Consider the following 18,438-nt stretch of genomic DNA (forward strand, 5'->3'; position numbering starts at 1 on the left):
GTTGGCCAGGCTGGTCTCAAACTCCTGACCTCAGGTGATCCACCCGCCTCGGCCTCCCAAAGTGCTGGGATTACAGGCGTGAGCCACCACACCCGGCTTAGATTTCTGAAACTCTAATAAGAACACTGACAATCTGGCCACAAAATCTTAAAAACTTCTGTGTATCCACAAACAAAAAAAATTGAAAAGTCACAGAATGGAAGATATTTATACCTTCTGTATATTGTCTTTCAAAAATGTATCTTCTGTAAATTAGGAAAAGATGACTCAGGAGAAAAATAGGCAAAAAGCTTCTACAGACACTTCACAGGAGAAAACTCCGTGACCAAAAAAAGATGTGAACAGGCTCAACTTCTGTTGCCATCAAGAAACTGCCAATCGGCCGGGCGCGGTGGCTCACACCTGTAATCCCAGCACTTTGGGAGGCCGAGGCGGGTGGATCACGAGGTCAGGAGTTCAAGACCAGCCGGGCCAACACAGTGAAACGCTGTCTCTACTAAAAATACAAAAATTAGCCGGGCGTGGTGGCGTGCACCTGTAATCCCAGCAACTCAGGAGGCTGAGGCAGGAGAAGCACTTGAACCCGGGAGGTGGAGGTTGCAGTGAGCCGAGATCGTGCCACTGCACTCCAGCCTGGGTGACAGAGTGAGACTGTCTTAAAAAAAAAATGCCAATCGAAGGCACTGGGCAGCGTGTGGTGTGTCTCAAATGCCAACGCCACACAGAGGAGCCCCAGCTTGGCACGTCTGCTGCTCACAAAAGGAGAAGCGCCCTGTCCTCTTGATCACTCAAAGAAGTTCTATGAATCAACAGGAAAAAAGCCCACCCAATTAACGCAACCTCATTAAAAGTGGGCCAGGGAAGTGAACGGAAATCTCCCAGAAGCAGCAGCGTGTTAGGTCCATCCCCATTTGAAAACACAAGTCAACCTCCCTAGTGCCTGGGAAAGGAACAGAGAAAGCAGTGACAACCCACATCACACCCACCAGTCCAGGAAAAGTCCAATCCTGGGGCCCTGAGAATCCCACACGGGCCCAGCGCATCCCAGCCCCCGGCCCGCGCTCCCAGGACACAGGCCTGGGGCTGGAGACAGGCTTAGCAGAGCAGTGGCGGTGCCAGGAGGGGCCTGGGACAGGGCAAGCTCTGGGCAGATACTCCCCCGCCTGCTGAGACCCGAGCACGTCCAGGCTTGCTCCATAAGCCATGCAGGGAGGACCCCGAGTCATCCTCAGGCCGTCGACTCCACCCCAGCTGGGCAGACAGCTCCTCTCCTGCCACTTTCTCAAATAACCGCCCCACCCCCGTGAGCTCCACTGAGGCCCAGACGTACACCCCCGCCAGTGCCGTACGCACTTCAACATCTTTGAAAGCAGACCATCTTAACATCAACAGCGTGGCATAGTTTGATGGGCAGCATTTCTTTCTTGGTGGCACAAAATGATGATGTATCTTAAAATGAAGGACACCTTAGATTCCGTGAAATACCAAGTTGTCACTGGATGCTACTATCCTCATCTGCCTGTGCACTGGCCGGCCTGTAAGCTCCAGGCGGGCAGGGCTGGTAAGCACTGGCGCAAGGTGCACCTGCTTACGCGGTGACTCCAGTGTGGGGTGCAGGGTGTGGAGGTGGGCGTAGTGTCCGGAGATACCAACAGCCATGTGCTGTGGGGAAGGGGCAGGGCAGGGTGGGCAGTTTTCTGTTCTGTTCTCTCCTGTGCACTTCTGAACTCTTTGCACAGCTGATACTTTCAAGGAAAGCATATATATATATATATATATAGCAAGGGCTGTGTATGCAATCAATTCACTTCCAGTGCAGGGCAAGGAAATTAACTCCAAAGGAGAGACTGCAGCCCAGAGCTTCCTGCAGGGCACCCACCTGGATATGTTCCGGGAAGAAGAGGGGCACTGGCCCCCACCACAGCCCCAGCCAGGCTTGTGGGAAACCCTCCTCACCCCTTGCCTCGCACTTCAGAATGAGGCCTTTCCTTTGTACCCGAATCCTCCGAGGCTGAAATGCTACTTCTGTGGAGCTTCTAAAACAAGATCTACATTACCAGTTTTTATCTGAAAGCACAGAAGACAGGCCTGCAGCTTCTCTGTAAAGGGAGGAAACCCCATTTGCTTCTGAATTCTCAGACAAAAAAGAAGATTCAGACCAGGCGTGGTGGCTCACGCCTGTAATCCCAGCACTTTGGGAGGCCGAGGTGGGCGGATCACCTGAGGTCAGGAGTTTGAGACCCGCCTGGCCAACATGGTGAAACCCTGTCTCTACCAAAAATGCAAAAATTAGTCAGGCGTGGTGGCGTGTGCCTGTAGTCCCAGCTACTAGGGAGGCTGAGGCAGGAGAATCACTTGAACCCGGGAGGCAGAGGTTGTAGTGAGCTGAGATCGCACCACTGCACTCCAGCCTAGGTGACAGAGTGACAGTCCATCTCAAAAAGAAAAAAAAAAAAGCAGATTCATCTTCAAAACAATAAACGGACCGTCCAGCACCCACTTTCCAGCTGGGTGTACACCTCGCCCAAGTGCTCTGCAGGGAGGGCGTGGCTGGTGCTGTCTCTAACAGTGTGTGGGGAGGTGACCCTCAGCCTAACCGCCAATCGTCTGCTGTCGCCCCCCTCCCAGCACCAGGTCGAAGTCTGCACACTCACAAGACTGCTCCACCCACAACAGGCTCCCGGGGGATGAGGTGCCAAACACGAGTGTGTTCACAGGCGGCGTTCGTGACACGGCTGCTCCACAGGAACTGCCAGCCTGGCGCGCCGTGGGCTCTGCCCTGTGTACCTGCCCGCCACCCTCAGAACAGTCCTCGCGATGTGGTTACCGTTGGGCTTGACCCCTGTTCCTCGCTCAACACGGCTCCCGTGCCTGCCACGGGCCCCCCCGCCCTCCCAAGCCTCCTCCTGAGGAAGTTAGTGGGAGGCTGACTGGAATAGCCCTCTCCAGTGTGCCCAGCCCAGGGCTGGGACTCTTAACCACAAGGCTCAGGGTGCCACCGCCTCACCCCATGTCTGGCCTGGTGTGTGTACCAGGGCCCTCCAGAGAGCGCTCCCGAGCCACTTGCAGCCCACGGGCCCTCGCTGCGCCTGGAAGGCAGGGCTCAGGCCGGGAGCCCCATGGTCTCCACCATTCAGACACAGCCTTTGCACCAAATGACTTGAAGTTTTGCAGCTTAGTTTAAAAACCCGATTTGTAGCTAAAATAGTCACACATAAGTGGTGATCTCATTTCTTTTCTTTCCCTAACAGGCCCACAGTTCTTATAAGGCTAATTTTGTCTGACTACTCCGTGGCTACCATTCTTTCCTGAAAAACTCTGCCCCTTCCCTTGAGAACATGGTGGCACTCTTACAGCAAGGAGGCTTCCAGGCACAGAGGCTCCACCAAGACCCGGGCCCAGGGCAGCATCTTCACCACGCACTGACTGTCCCGTGTGCCGGCCACTGGCGCTCACCCAGCACCCACAGGGAAGATGGCCTGGCCTCTGCCCACTGGCCCACCGCTGCTCTCTGAGCCGCACTGCAGAGCTCAGGGTGGTCGCACCCTCCCCTTCCCCTTCCACGGCCACCGCCACCACATCACCACATCCTGTGGGCCGCAGGGGACGCTCAGGTACATAACACAGGCTTCCTCTATTGAAGGAGCAAGGGCAGTGTCGCTGACCTCACCCCAACAGGAGGCTTCACCAGCTTTTACCTACACCGCCTGGTGCAGCCAACACTATCTAAGAGCCAACCACAGCCCACCAAGGAAAAGGCCCTGCTGTGCTGCCTGTGGATGCGAATGGGTCCCCGTGTCCCCTCACCTGGCTGTGTGCCACCTGGGGGCTACACTGTCCAGCTCTGGCCCTTGAAGACTGTAATGGAAGAACGACAGCAAAAGTCATACTCAAGGAAAATAAACACCAAATGCCCAGGCAACCAGCAGGTCTGCCTCCAGGACCGAGTCTGCAGCCAGCCAGCAGCCGGGAGTCTCTTCCCCAGGAATGACAATGCTTGTGCCCCACCAAGTTGACTTCCTGGGATGAGGAAACACTACCCACGCAACCACACGGCAACCTGCAAGCTGAACAAGAGTCCGACTTGGAGAAATATACACAGAAATAATGCCAATACCGGAACAGAAACCCGTGTGCCCACCATACACCCAACACTCTGCCTTCCCAGCACCTCTAACGGGCCACAGGGACTGTCCAGCTGGCCCACTTGTACTGGCAGTTAAATGTCTACTAAAATAGGGCAAAAATATGTATCCATAAATATGATTTAGAAGCAAAATATTATGGGGGGAACTTTGGTGACAAATATTGGGAACCACTGATTTTAAAACCAGAACAAGCACTTTGTCAAAAGTTTATTGGGCTGGATGCTTGGGATCTGCTTTTCTCTAAGTATGTTCTACTTTAAATTTTAAAAGAATATGGATTGCATTATAATGAAAACAAAAATTTACCACCTGGCATAAAAGGAAATAAAAAAAGGTGTCCTGGAAAAAACGGAAAAATCACTTCTTAAAAAACCCAAGATTTTTTTTTTTTTGAGACAGTCTGGCTCTGTCACCCAGGCTGGAGTGTAGTGGCGCGATCTCGGCTCACTGCAACCTCCGCCTTCCAGGTTCAAGTGATTCTCCTGCCCCAGCCTCCTGAGTAGCTGGGACCACAGGCGCGCACCACCACGCCCGGCTCATTTTTGTATTTTTAATGGAGATGGGGTTTCACTATTTTGGCCAGGCTGGTCTCAAACTCCTGACCTGTCAGGTAATCTGCCCACCTCAGCCTCCCAAAGTGCTGGGATTACAGACATGAGGCACCACACTCGGCCCTAAAAAACCCAAGACTTTAAATGCCCGTCCCGAAGCGTCAGCACCCCACAGTGCACACTGACGCAGGCCCAGTGGCTGCACGGGGAAGACACAAAGCGAGCACCCGCTGGGGTCCTCTGGGCCCAACTCCAACAGCCGGTGCCTCTGCCAGCACGCCTATCATACAGGAGTCTCCATCTAAACCACCGTGTTATTAATGATTTCAACTCTAAAGAGAACTTACTTTTCATGATAGCATGAAACTAGAAGGATGTGTATCATTCTGTCCACAATGAGAGAGAAAGGACACGAGATCTCCTCCAACTGGGAGTAAGCAAGCCGGGTGCCATGTGGGGTTTTCTCGACCCTGCCCTGTGGCAGCAACATGGATCCTGCAAGCATCATCCCCGTGTGCCCCCGACAGCATGTCTCAAGCCCCATTTGTGGCAAGCCACACTCAGAGCAGGATCCTCCTCCTCCTGAAGGCTGTGTGCACAGATGAAGCCAACATGCTATGCACATCTGAATGGCAGGCCGCACCCTCAATCACAGGCTGCCGGAGCTAAAGTACCTTAGTTTGCAGTTCGAGAGCATCATTTACCGGATGAAAAAAGAGAGCTACTGAGAAGTGGCTCCAAGGCCAAGCTGGTTAGTTGCTGGCCATCATCGCGATACTAGCGTAGAACTTCATTTGTATGGGAAATGTGGTTTAACACTTTTGAACCAAAAGCAACCCAAATTTTTCACTGCAAATAAATATTCTACCCTGAAACAAATCATTCAGCAATTCATTCACAAGTTTTGTGCCTGGGCTTGACTATGTGGAGTAGAGTCTGCTAATCTATTTCTTTGCCTTATCATGCATTCCCATTATATGTTGCTTTGGTAAAGTATTGCTACGTGAGAAATAACTGGGGAAATTTAACTTGCTCTTTCTAAAGGAGAAAGGACAAAACCAGGCATCTGCAAACAGCTTGCAGGTGGAGATCACTCCTCTTCTAGATGGCGGACGGACGAGGGCACTGACTTCCACAGCTGAAATTTACTTTCCCAGTTCATAATCCTGGAAAACGGCACGAGGAGGAAGGAGAGGAACTTGCCATCTGTACGGCGAGATGCTCCCGGGAGCCCAATTTCTTACAAGAGCAAGTTCAGCTCTCTGAACCCTCTAACAAACCCCACAGCCTGGGCCTTCAAATGTGATAAACTGAAGCAAATGGAGACTGTGAATGACAGAATATCCTACATGGCTCTGCTGGTGACGTCCGAATCCCTTGGACTGCCCTTAAAAATACACCTCCACCTTCGAAGCCATAAAAAACTCTAGACAAACAGCAAGGCACCTACTCAAGCCCTGTAAGAAAAGGCAGGTGTGAAAGTCAGAGATGCAGTCCTGGGTGTGTCTGCTTCCCAGTAACACAGACAGACTTGACCAAAACAATGATGGAGAGATACAGCTACTGTCCTTTTCAAAAACATTCACAGAAAAGGTGAAACTCAACTCCTTTAGAGATGCCCGTTCGCACTTCTCACAAGTCAAACCCCATTGCACAAAGTAAATCACAATCAATTGTAAAACATTCTCCAAGTGACGAATTTTTAACAGAAAATTTTATTTCAATAAATATTTTGCCCTCCAAGTGACAACTACAATTTCAGGGAGGTAAAAGTATAACCTAGAAGTAATTTAGAATTATTCCACTTTTCAATTTTGCCTGAGTGAAGAATACAGTTTGGGCCTGAAGTCTGCTAAGAGACTGCACCGCAGTGACACGTGTAGAAAGTCAAAAGGACACATGGAAAGCAGTCCATCTTTGGTGCATGCACACAGCCATGTGCACGCACACGTGTGGGTAGAACGTATCTGCACATACATGTGTAAAATAATGGGACTCACGCAAGTTTCATTTCTCTTTCAACCCTTCTGGGCTCCCAGAATTCTAGCATTACCAAGGATTTACACATAAACTTCATCATACATTGAATCATTTGGTTTACACTTTCTTTACAAAGTTATATCCTAAATGGGTAGAGCAGCTTGTCTTAAATAACAAGATTAGAATTCAGAGACACAACGAAAGTTGTGCAAGCTTTCCGCTGAAAGAAATTTGCAACGAGACACAAATACCACTGCAGGGGCTTTGAAAATAGGAGACATTGATAAACAGAGCTATAAGTCAGTGTTATCAACTGCAAAATCATGACTTTACCACCACCCAAGCCAGAAAGGCCCGAAAGCACCACCACGAAAATTAATCCTGTGTCTGAAACTTTTCAAGACTAATTAAAAAGGTTGCTGTGTCCAAGCATGAAGAATGCAGGGACGCTTCTGTCAATCATTAGGCGAACACTGGCCTGGGGACTTGGGACATCAGGAATGTCCATGCCACATTAGTGCTTACTCGCAACAAACAGTGAAAACTACACGCTTAAGGACAAGTTTCAGGATGTTCCACACACTGACTCATTCCATGGAGAAAATCCAGAATTGATTCAGACGTCCCATGGGAATGCAATTTTCCAGCTCTATGCCAGATATTTTCTAGCTCTTCATTAAAAAGAATCCAATTCCACCGACTTCGATAGGGCCATGGTAAAGAACAATGTGAAACTCCTATAAAGCAAGGAGTTGGTGTCGCCTGGTCAGCGAAATGAGCCACAGCAACCTCACACATACGATTCAATGTAAAGCAAATTAGTTCATCACTTTATTACATCTTAGTGCTTTCTTAAAATAAATACAGTAATATCATATCAAACATACAGTGAGAAATAAAGCCCACGTGTGAAAGTATGGTAACAGAAAGCTCACTCAGGACTGTGTAACTCAGCACTTGAGAAATCATACAGCCTTTAGTTCCCTATTTACAGGACAGAGAGCGGCTGTGTCGAACACGATATATACAAAATCGCAAGAGACTGTATTTTTCTTCAAAGGACTGAGGAAAGGGGAATAAGACCTATAATTCCTTCTAGCCTTCTGTACCATGTTCCCTCCTTATGTACACGACTCACTCATGTTTTTTGTCTATCTAAAATTATGTAACAGTTAAATTTGTCTCTTTTTCTCCCAATTATTGATCTTTTGATTTTTTCTGCAGTTCGAGATAGATTCAAGTAACACTCCCAAGAAAATATGTGCAAAACTAATGTTAGTGGCTCCAGAATCTTCCGGCAGCTGGTCAGTTGCAGCAGTGTCTGGCAGCCATGGCTGGCACACACCTGCTCCTGGGAATGTCCGCTCCACAGAAGCATCAACACCATTGGGACCAAGGCAGAAAGAACCCAAAGCCATCCACTTACTTGGAGTTCTGAAATAACTGCAAATAACCACTTAATTGTTTTTAAACAGGCAACAAAACAAAAGTATCCATCTACAGGGGAAACGGCACGCTCCTCTGAGAGCATGCAGCGCTTCTAGATGCAGAATCCAGACAGGACAAGCCGTGACCTAACAAAACCACTGAAGGGACTGTCAGCTTAAGTGCATCACCTTTTGGGACGAACATGCTCAGAATGAAAAATATTCTACTTTACCAAAATCTGTCTTTATTAAAGTGAACAAACCATTAGAGCACTATCCAAAACTTAATGAATGATGGCTGCAGTTGGCTCGGCTTGCCTACTTTAAATGAGGCAAACTTCAGCTCCTAGTGCCATTCCCCATCCTCATGACTGCGTGCCAGAAATCATCATCTTCACATTTGTAAACGTTATTTTAGCAGAAGACAGACTTTGCAGATTTCAGTGCTTTTAGTGAACTGGTATTTTCAGTAAACTTTTTCTGAGCAGCAAGGGATAAGAATTTTTTTTCAGAAATCTTAGAATTGGATATAAATGTTGGCAGTAGACATAATCAATAAATATCATACAATTTCTCAAATGAAAAAGATTTCCCATTATGAATTCCTTTGCTACAGACATTCAAACACCCCAAGCCAAGATTGAGCCTCAGTCCTATAGTCACATGAGATTACAGCTGGCCAACATGAGGGTGTCAGGCAATGTGCAAGGGGGAGAGGTGAGAAGCAAGAAAGCAAAGTGGATCACGTCTAATCTATGCTGAAGGAGAACTTCAAGTAAGGGAGCTCCGTGGCCCGGGACCTGGCTGTGAACACCCTCTGCTGGGAGCCTCAGTGGTCAGCAGTGGCCACAGCAGTGCGAGCCACTGCAAAAGCGGCATCTACTCCCCCATCCTCACCCTGCCTGGCATCCTCTGCGTGAGATGAGCGCTGAGAGAGGGGTTTTCTTCTGCTGTCTAGAAACCTCTTTGCAAAAGGTCTGTGACTTTGCACACTTCGTACCCAAATAGATGAAAACAATAAATAAGGACCCCGTGGCACCCTCTGGATGCCGGCCACAAGGGCATCATTTACGAGTCTGGGTCACCCTTTGGACGCCAGCTGCACCGGGGTCATTTACGAGTCTGGGCCTTCTTTGGCACTGCAGGCCGCTTGGGCTGCCACAGGTGGTTGTGGATTGTGAGTGCGTCCACACTGACAGACATGGTTTTGGCTGGGATCAAGTTAAACTGTTTTCGATCTGAGCTGTATTTATACAGTTTGTCGATCATTTTCTTGGTGATGTTCTTTGGCCCCGTGCCAGTAAGTTTGTAGATTTCCTCAGTATCAGGATAGTAGCAGTAAAGCGCCCTGAACTGGCAGCCAGCATCACGAAACAGTATGATGTAGTGATTGGCATCACACTTCTCCAGCTCCTGTGCAGAGAGAGAAAAGGGGAAGAAACAAACACTTCAGGGCCACTCCAATTGCCACGAGTTGGGCTCCCACAGCGGCTCAACCAGCACCGCTCCGTGGGAAGCTCTCCCACCTGTCAGCTACGGCCTGCCTGTTGTAAACAATTACAGCAGACCCCTGTACGGGAGCATTATATGCCATTGAGACTTTACTTAAGAAGTCTAAGCAAGCAAGGGGGAAAAAAATGCTTTTACGATTAAGTGGAAAAGCATATGAAAAGATGTTCATCATTAGCCACCAGAGAAATGCCAGTCAGAAAGAGACGTCGCGTCATGCCCACAAGGACGGCTGGAACCCAGAAGCAGGGCGGTAACGAGTGCTGGCGAGCCATGGGGCTCTTTCACTGCCAGAAGGATACAAAGCACAGCAGCTGCTGTGAAAAACAACTTGGCTCTTCTCCAAACCATCAGGCAGTTACCGTGGGACCCAGCAATTCCTCTCTCACGTATGTACTCAAGGGAAATGAAAACACGCATCCATACAAAACACTGCATATAAATAACAGCACTATCCCTTCACAGGCAAAAAGTAGAAATGAAAATATCACATGTACCCCCAAAAACATGCACATCTGTTCCCTATCAACAAAAAATGTTTTAGGAAGAATCAACCCAAGTGTGCACCAGCAGATGACGAGATGAACAGCATGGGGTCGGAGCATGCAATGGAGCATTATCCAGCTATGAAAAGGAATGGAGGCCCGGTACACACTACACTGAGAAACCTCAGAGCATCACGCAGAGTGAAAGAAGCCTGACCCAAAAGGTCATATAAATTATGATTCCAGTTATATAAATGCCCAGAACAGGCAAATCCATGGAGACAGACTGGCAACCGCCAAGAGCCTGGGTGCAGGAAGACTAGGGGAGTGACTGTTCACGGGCACGGAGTTTCTTTTTGTGAGGATGAAAATGTTCTGAAATTAGGCGGTGGTGATGGTTGTGCTACTCTATTAATGTACTAAAAACCACTGAATGGTATAGCTTAAAAGGGTGAATTTTACGGTATGTGAATGATATCTCATAAAGCTGTTTGGGCCGGGCGCGGTGGCTCACGCCTGTAATCCCAACACTTTGGGAAGCTGAGGTGGGCGAATCACTTGAGGTCAGGAGTTCAAGACCAGCCTGGCCAATATGGTGAAACCCCATCTCTACTAAGGATACAAAAATTAGCCGGGCGTGGTGGCACATGCCTGTAGTCCCAGCTACTCAGAGAATCGCTTGAGCCTGGAGGGGTGGAGGTTGCATTGAGCTGAGATTGCACCACTGTACTCCAGTCTGGGCGACAGAGTGAGACTCCATCTCAAAAAAAAAAAAAAAAGAATCTGAAGTATGACAAACTGCTGATGCCTGTCGCCGCGTTTGTTGATTGTATTCTAAAGTTTAAAACGTATCTTCAAGTGTTTTGGTAACTTTTAAAAACAAACCCTCCACACACCTGGGAATGGGAGTGCACCTGGGTCTGCCCTCACAGTTCTCCACATGCGGCCCAGGCATCCTGAGGCCTTCCCAGGAATCTCAGGGTCAAGCCCTTGACCTCGAAAGGCTAAGGCCTCATCGCCTCTCCCAAGTGTGCGGCAGAACCTTCCCAAGGCCCTGGGCTGTGTGGTTGTAATGGACGGAGGGCCCGAGCGGCTGAGATGCCAGCCCTCTTATGTCAGTGCCACTCTTCTATTTATTTGGCTTTAGAAAACTTACTTTTCATAAATATGCAATGTTATCAGCATATAATGGGGTTTATTATTTTAAATAATACATATTTTTTAAAAGAATCCAAAACTGTATATATAATACTGATTTCAACCCTACTCACTGTGTTTAAATATGAACAGAATTAGATGCCAAAAAGAAAGAAACATTTAATTTGTAGGGACAGTGGGACTGTGGGGAGTGGGGTTCATCTTATTTACTTATTGCTGCCTGCGCGATAAGGAAGCGTGTGGTGCCCACAGCTTACGTGGCACAGCTGAGAGGGCTGCTGTCCTAGAAAGGCCTGCCTGCTGGGCGGCCCTTGGTAGGCGCCTGGGAACTTGCTATCTGCAGAGCTCCCAGTCACTCACTGGCACGACAGGAGGGTCTCCTGAGCCTGAACTGCTGGTCTGCACGCTGACGCTGGTTTCCTCCCAGGCGTCAGGCACACTGCTGCACACTGGGCAGGGAGTGTGCCTTGTGACCAGCCCCCAGGGAGAGCTCAGGGCATCCAGTCTCAAAAGGGCTTTCCATGGCCCACAGGCTGCTGTGGATCCACTGCCGGAAGAACGAGGGCAGAGGGAGCTGCACAGGGCCTGGCCCCGCCTCTGTCTTCTCCCTCTTCACCCAGTGGCTGTGGCTCCCTCCACAGTGCTGGAATAAATCTAAGCCCTGGGTCGACTCCACACTGAGGGCCACGAGTCCTTCCAGTGCATCTCCGCATGCAGGGTGATCCTGGGGGCCACTGATACAAGGGGCCAACCACCTCTCCGTGTGGAAATCTAAGCAGGAAGGGCATGACCATGGCCTCTTCTGTCCCCAGTGCCACGAGACCTGCCTAGGTCGGGGCCATTCTTAGTCTAGATGATCTTCACTATCAAGAAAAGAACACATCCGTTTTAAAGTGGATCACAAATTCCGTATGTCACTTTAATTTTTACAACTAAACCAACTAAGGACCAGGGGTTAGTCTTAATTATTAAAAAGCAGAATTTCTGGTGGATGACAGATTGTTGCATAATTTTCATTCACTCATTCACAAGCTGTTGTATCCCAAGGCCAGCAACTTAAGGCCACACACCAGCCTGAATCTGGGGCAGGGTCCAGTGGCTCTGCCTCCTCTCCCCTGGAATCCCAGTCCTGCCCCTCAGGGGCCAGCCTAGACCCCGTGCAGGACCCTCAGATTCCTGCTGCCAAGCCCCTCCCTGGGCATGCACACTGGGTGCTCTGGAGTCCACACGCTCAGCGGATGCGCGCCTCTTCCCTCCCTCCCCACTCCATCCTCCCCAACCCACCACTCCGTCCTCCGTCCTCCATCCTCGGTCCTCCCCAACCCACCGCTCCAGCCCTGGCCCCTGTTCCTCACTCACTCCAGGCTGCCTCCCTGGCTTCCCTGCTGACTGCTCTGATCTACTGGGAAGGGCAGGTGGGTTCCTGGCTCTCCTCTGCCCACACCTGCATCCACTATCTCACTCTGAGTAAAACTATGTCTTTCCTCAGCCCAGAGGCACCACATGAGGATGTAGCCTCTGAACCCTGCCCCGTCCTCCTGGGTGTTCCTCCAGCACAGGCTCACTGCAGCCCCTGGACCTTGGCACTCCTCACTCCCACCTGCCTGGAACGGCCTTCCCTGAAATCCGCATTCTCCCTAGTAACTCTCATGCATCAAAGATTAGGGGTGTTTTCTTTTAAAAAGAACCCTTAATTTATAAACACTTTTTATTCCACATAAAAACTGAGGTTGAAACATGATACTTGCCTCCAATATGGAATTCTTGTGGGGTTCATTCACTTTTCCAGCCAGGCAGCAATGGGATATGGCATTGTGAATAATTGGCTTGTTTGATTTACTACTGGGCTCCTTAAAGAGCTTGGGACCTAAGAAACGAGGCCAGGGTTGGTAAAATTATTATTTTAAGGCACGAACACACACAAAAAAGAAAACCAGCAATGTCTTAGAAGCAAGCAATGGGTAGGCTGAATTACAGATATTTATGATTATTTAAAAATGGGAAGTAAAAACCACTTAAATTTATTCAAAAGAATTTTAAGTTATAAATTTTTAGACAACTAAAGACAAAGTAATCAATAAATAATTTATCCCCTTTCTAAATTCAGTGTCTTAACTATAAAAAAAAGACAAAACCAGGTAAATAACTTGTAAAAAGTCTAAAGTTCAAAGGCCCCAGGACATACGCCTCAGCCACAGCAGCACCTCCAGTTCACTGTGTCCTGAGCCCACGCCTGCTCCAAGGGCAGCTGGTTAGAGCCAAGCACTTCCACCACTCCCGGGCTCTGCTGCCCCCAGGTCCGCTGCCCCCTGCACAGCAGACAGCAGGGCAGATGACCAGGAGGGCAAGGCAGGCCTAGGAGCTTCTACTAAACCACATGCCCATTTCAGCACCAAAGAGCTAAAATTAGCTCTCTTTCACTACATCAAACATCTTTGTTAGAAAAATACTTTTTAGACCAAAATAGAGAACAGATATTGAAAGAGCCACGCAAAGGCGTGTGGCCATGCCCATGATGACCTCTAAGGAGGGCGAAGGCCGTCACCTGTGTACTCGGCCACTGAGGCCAGGGAAGATGCCGCCGACGCGGTCTCCCAGTCTCGGTCTGTGCTCCTGCTTGGGTTACGGCTCAGTATGGGCAGGGCTTCCATCGATTCCACTCTGCAGGCAGAAACAGACAAGAGACAGGCAGGTGAAGTGCTGGCTTCCTCTCACCACTGCTGGCAAGGGGCTGGCCCGCAACCAGGACAGGAAGCACATCAGCAGGGGAGGAGGCTTTCGGTGATGGTGGGGGCTCGAGTTGCCACAACTCCCACACAGTACAGACACTCCGAGCAAAATACAAAAGCAAACACTTCAGGCACTAGGGAGTGATGAAGACAGACAGAGGGGAGTCAGCCCTTCACCGAAGGGGTTCACCTCCACGCAGCCCTTGCTCCAGGCACTGCCCCCGTGAGCAGGGCACAGGCACAGCACGGGGCACAGTGCTGCTGGCTCAGGAAGCCAGAGGATGAAGTTTGGGCCACCTGTGCTGCTGCCCAGCCAGGGATGAGACCTAGAGAAGGAGGGGCCACAGCAGGCCGAGTCTGAAAACTTGGGTCCCAGTGACGCTGATCCCTGGAAGGCCTGAGCTCCACCCTGCAGGGAAGTCTCCACTGAGCACAACAGATGCCGAAAGGCTGGACACAGCTGCTCAGAATGTCGGCTGCTGCTCTCACAAGGGAGGCAGACAGAGCTGGAGTCTGAATCCAGCCAGGGTAACTGACCACCAGAACAAAAACCCAAACAGAATCTGCAGTCCCTCAGAGGGATCTGCCACAAAGCCCAGAGACGACAAGGAGCCATGAGACGGGTGAAGAGACAAGAAAACACGGCCCACAGGTGCACACAGAGCAGGAGCCACACGCTGTGCATATAAAAATAAAGGGACACATGGGCAGGGGAAGCCCTTGCTCCTACGAGAGCTGACAACACGCGTGGAGGAAGCAATGAGCAGGAGCTCCATGGTGGTCACTAACGCCCCTGCGGGACAGTTCCGTGAGGTCCAGACCAGTCCCCAGCCTCTCTCCTGAAGTTACTTTCTCATCACAGGAGCGGTCCCGGGGCCCACCTGAGAGGCTGCGTTGAGAAAGACGCACGCTCACTTCTGGGCTGCTCAATCAGCAGCGCGAGGCCTCAGTCTCATCACAGGAAGCCGATACTGAGAGGCAGCCAGAAGGATAACTGACCTGTGGTTACCAAAAGTCAAGGTCCAGAAAAACACAGAAAGGCTAAGGAACTGCTCTGGATCGAAGGAGACTAAAGGGACATGGCATTTCAAGGCCATTCATCGCCCCAAACCAGATCCTGGACTAGGGAACAACACAGTTGTCAGGGACACTCTTGGGATAACTGAGGACAGCTGAATAGGGACCGCAAATCGGATGAAAGTGCTGCCTTGGTAACTGGTAACACAAGAAAACATTCTTGTTCTAGGAAATACACACTTTTAAGTATTTAAGCATAAAAGGCCAGACATCTCCAACGGAGTGGTTTTTTTCTGTTTATTTTTGCTTTTGGGGGTTTTTTGGCAGCGTCTCACTCTGTTGCCCAGGCTGGAGTGCAGTAGCGTGAGCACAGCTCACTGCAGCCTCAACTTCCTGGGCTCAAGCGATACTACCACCTCAGCCTCTCAAGTAGCTGGGACTATAGGTGCATGCCCCCACACCCAGCTAACTGTTTTTCGTATTTTTTGTAGAGATGGGGGGGTCTCACTCTGTTGCCCAGGCTGGTCTGGAACTCCAAGGCCCAAGTGATCCTCCTGCCTCAGCCTCCCAAAGTGCTGGAATCATGGGTGTGAGCCACCACGCTTGGACTCCAACGGACTCAAAACGATGCAGAAGCAGGTGTGCACGTGTGGGGTAGGGGACAGGGGAGGGTGATAAGGTGAAGGCTGCCACGTTTAACCAGCTGGGGAGCCCGTGTGAAGGGCACTGGTATTCCTGATGACATGATTGCAACTATTCTGTAAATGTGAAATTATATCAAAATTAAAGTTACAAAAGCCTCTCTCACAGTGTTTAATCAGGAAGTCCCACCCTGCCCCTCCGAACGTCCTCCAGCCCCGTGCCGGTGGCCGTCTCAGGCCCCTTACCGCTGAGAGGGTGTGCCCCCGGAATGAACGCTCTCGGGTTCTGTCGTCGCCGCAGAGGCCAAGGACAGGCTGGAACCTGACTGAGTCCGGCTCAAGTTATCAGCTGCCAGAGACAGAAACAGACGACGTTCATGAACAGATTCCGACAGACAAGGACCTGTCCCCTGTACCTATTCCCCTCACCTCGCCCTGCAGAGCTCGGCCACAGAGGCCGCGTCCCCACCCCACCCCGGGGAGCCGGGCTGCGATGGATGTGCCGCACATCTCAGAGCATCTGGTCCCAACATTGTCATCCATGAAACGGGGATAATCATCTCCACCCTTCCCGCCTCACACCACTCTTGATGACAAAATTGAAATGAGCTGAAGAACGTGAGGCCGCCGCCCGCGGAAGGAAGCGCTGCCCGCGTGAGGGCCGGGGCTGCTTACGGGTGGAGGAGCACTTGGTGCCGGAGTCGCTGCACGACTCTTCCCGGTGCACCGACTTCGGCCGCGGCTTCTTCGGCTTTGACTTGGGCTTGCCGAGCCCCTGCTCCTCTAGGATCTGCTGCTGCTTCCTCCGCAGGTACTCCTGCTTGATGAGCTCGCGCCGCGCCTTCTCCTCCTCCTTCCGCACCCGGTCTTCCTCAGCTTTGCGCCTGAGAGAAACACAAGCCCAGACACTGCTCGGTCACGGGGCTTCTTCCACGACGCCTGCGCCGCGGTGCTCTGTCCAGGCGCGTTTCTCGGGTTCTCCCCGGCTGCTGGGACCAAGAGTGGCCAGCCTCCACAAGCGGGACACAGAGGCTGCAAGGGCAGTCCTGCAGATGACCCACCGAGGCCACACAGCCTCCCTGACCACCGGCAACGCACGTCCTCACTGAAGATCAGCAGGGGCCGTGAAAGTTCGGGGAGGCGGTCCATGGGAGGAGTAAGACCGTCACAGGCACTCATTGCCATGGTCCATGCCCCGTGCCAGCAACGGGACCGGGGCCGCCAGGGACCCACCAGGCTCCTGCTCAGTCTGCTTTCCCCCCCGGCGGGACGGTTACCGGGCTTCGTCACGCTTGAGCTCCACCTCCGCTTCCAGCTGCTGCTTGCGCACGCGGGCCTCCTCGGCCTTGCGCTGCTGCTTCAGGAGGAAGGCCGCCCGCTTCTTGGCGAGCTCATCTTCCGCTTTCTGTTCATCCTGCAAGACAGAGGCCACACAGAGCATGACAGGAACCCCCTCAGACGCCGGACACGGCCGCACTCGACCCAGCAGCCGACTTCCACTACACTTTTAAAAGTTTAACGCATAAAGACTTCTATGCTTTTCTTTAACCGCTACAGATTCTGAAATACGAATGAAGACAAACCAGGGCATTTCAAAGGCGCTCGGCATCACCCAACTTCCCAAACATCTCACGAGATCCAGTTTGCCTTAAAAAGTACAAGTATATTTCCAAAATAAGAGCGAGGCTGGGCACAATGGCTCATTCCTGTAATCCCAGCACTTTGGGAGGCTGAGGTGGGTGAATCACTTGAGGTCAGGAGTTGAAGACCAGCCTGCCCAACATGGCGAAACCCTGTCTCTATTAAAAATACAAAAATTGGCTAGATGTGGTGGCTCACGCCTGTAATCCTAGCACTTTGGGAGGCCAAGGAGAGTGGATCACCTGAGGTCAGGAGTTCAAGACCAGCCTGGCCAACATGGCGAAACCCTGTCTCCACTAAAAAAAAAAAAAAAGACAAAAATTAGCCGGGGGTGGTGGCACACGCCTATAATCCCAGCTACTCAGGAGCCTGAGGCAGCAGAATCGCTTGAACTCGGGAGGCAGAGGTTGCAGTGAGCCAAGATCATGCCCTTTTACTCCAGCCTGGGCGACAGAGCCAGACTCTGTCCAAAAAAAAAAAAAAAAAGCGAAAAAGTGAATACTGAAGTTGGTCACGAATTTGTTTACATTTCAGAAGTGCAACCACCAAATAAAGCTTGCCTCTTTTGCTAAGATCCACTTGATGATTTGGTATCCTCTCAGTCAAATTCATAACTGCCTGGAGGCAAAGCAGAAACAGTTGCGTGTCGCTTGCCGAGAGAAAACGTTCTGAGAAATAGGTCCTCAGGTGACTCTGCTGCTGTGTGAGCATCACGGAGTGTGCGCACACCTGGATGGCAGCGCCCCCCACAGGCCTCGGCTACATCAGCCACTGCTCCTAGACTACAGACCTGCACAGCACATTACTGTACCCAATACTGTAAGTAACTGTGTATCAAAATCTATCTAAACATTGAAAAACTACCACGAAAATATGGTCTTATCATCTTAGACAACGAACGTCACAGCAAACATCACGTGACGCACTGACTATTAAAACAGTTTACGCTTCCCTTCATATCTTAGGAAAAAATTACAAGAAAAACATACAAAAAATGTTTTTTCAAGTTGCTATATCAGAGGTTGGCAAACTTCAGCCTACAGGCCAGGCCTGGCCACCTCCAGAGCATTCTAACGACGAACGCTTTTTACGCTTTGGGGCAGGACAGGGAGACGACAGGGTTTTGACTGGAAAACCAGCAAAAAAAAAACT

At 50.6% G+C, this 18,438-nt stretch overlaps 1 protein-coding gene across 7 annotated transcripts in view; it reads right to left on the reverse strand.

Moving 5' to 3' along the window:
* Window positions 1–6,395: 6,395 nt before the first annotated feature.
* The window catches only part of CAMSAP1 (calmodulin regulated spectrin associated protein 1), a 98,121-nt gene continuing 86,078 nt past the window's right edge, over window positions 6,396–18,438 (reverse strand). For 6 of the 7 annotated variants that reach the window (XM_055350111.2, XM_031014413.3, XM_031014412.3 and 3 more), the window contains 6 exons: window positions 16,923–17,059; window positions 16,321–16,529; window positions 15,892–15,994; window positions 13,804–13,919; window positions 13,007–13,125; window positions 6,396–9,519 (listed from right to left, as the gene is read on the reverse strand). In XM_055350111.2, coding sequence (XP_055206086.2) covers window positions 9,217–9,519; window positions 13,007–13,125; window positions 13,804–13,919; window positions 15,892–15,994; window positions 16,321–16,529; window positions 16,923–17,059 — 987 coding nt within the window. In that variant the 3' untranslated portion in view covers window positions 6,396–9,216. Of the gene's footprint in view, window positions 9,520–13,006; window positions 13,126–13,803; window positions 13,920–13,944; window positions 15,763–15,891; window positions 15,995–16,320; window positions 16,530–16,922; window positions 17,060–18,438 lie in introns of those variants that run through there. The other variant, XM_055350108.2, reaches the window with a different exon arrangement.

This window comes from Gorilla gorilla, chromosome 13 (genome assembly GCF_029281585.2).
Source record: "Gorilla gorilla gorilla isolate KB3781 chromosome 13, NHGRI_mGorGor1-v2.1_pri, whole genome shotgun sequence".
Taxonomy (NCBI): Eukaryota; Metazoa; Chordata; class Mammalia; order Primates; family Hominidae; genus Gorilla; species Gorilla gorilla.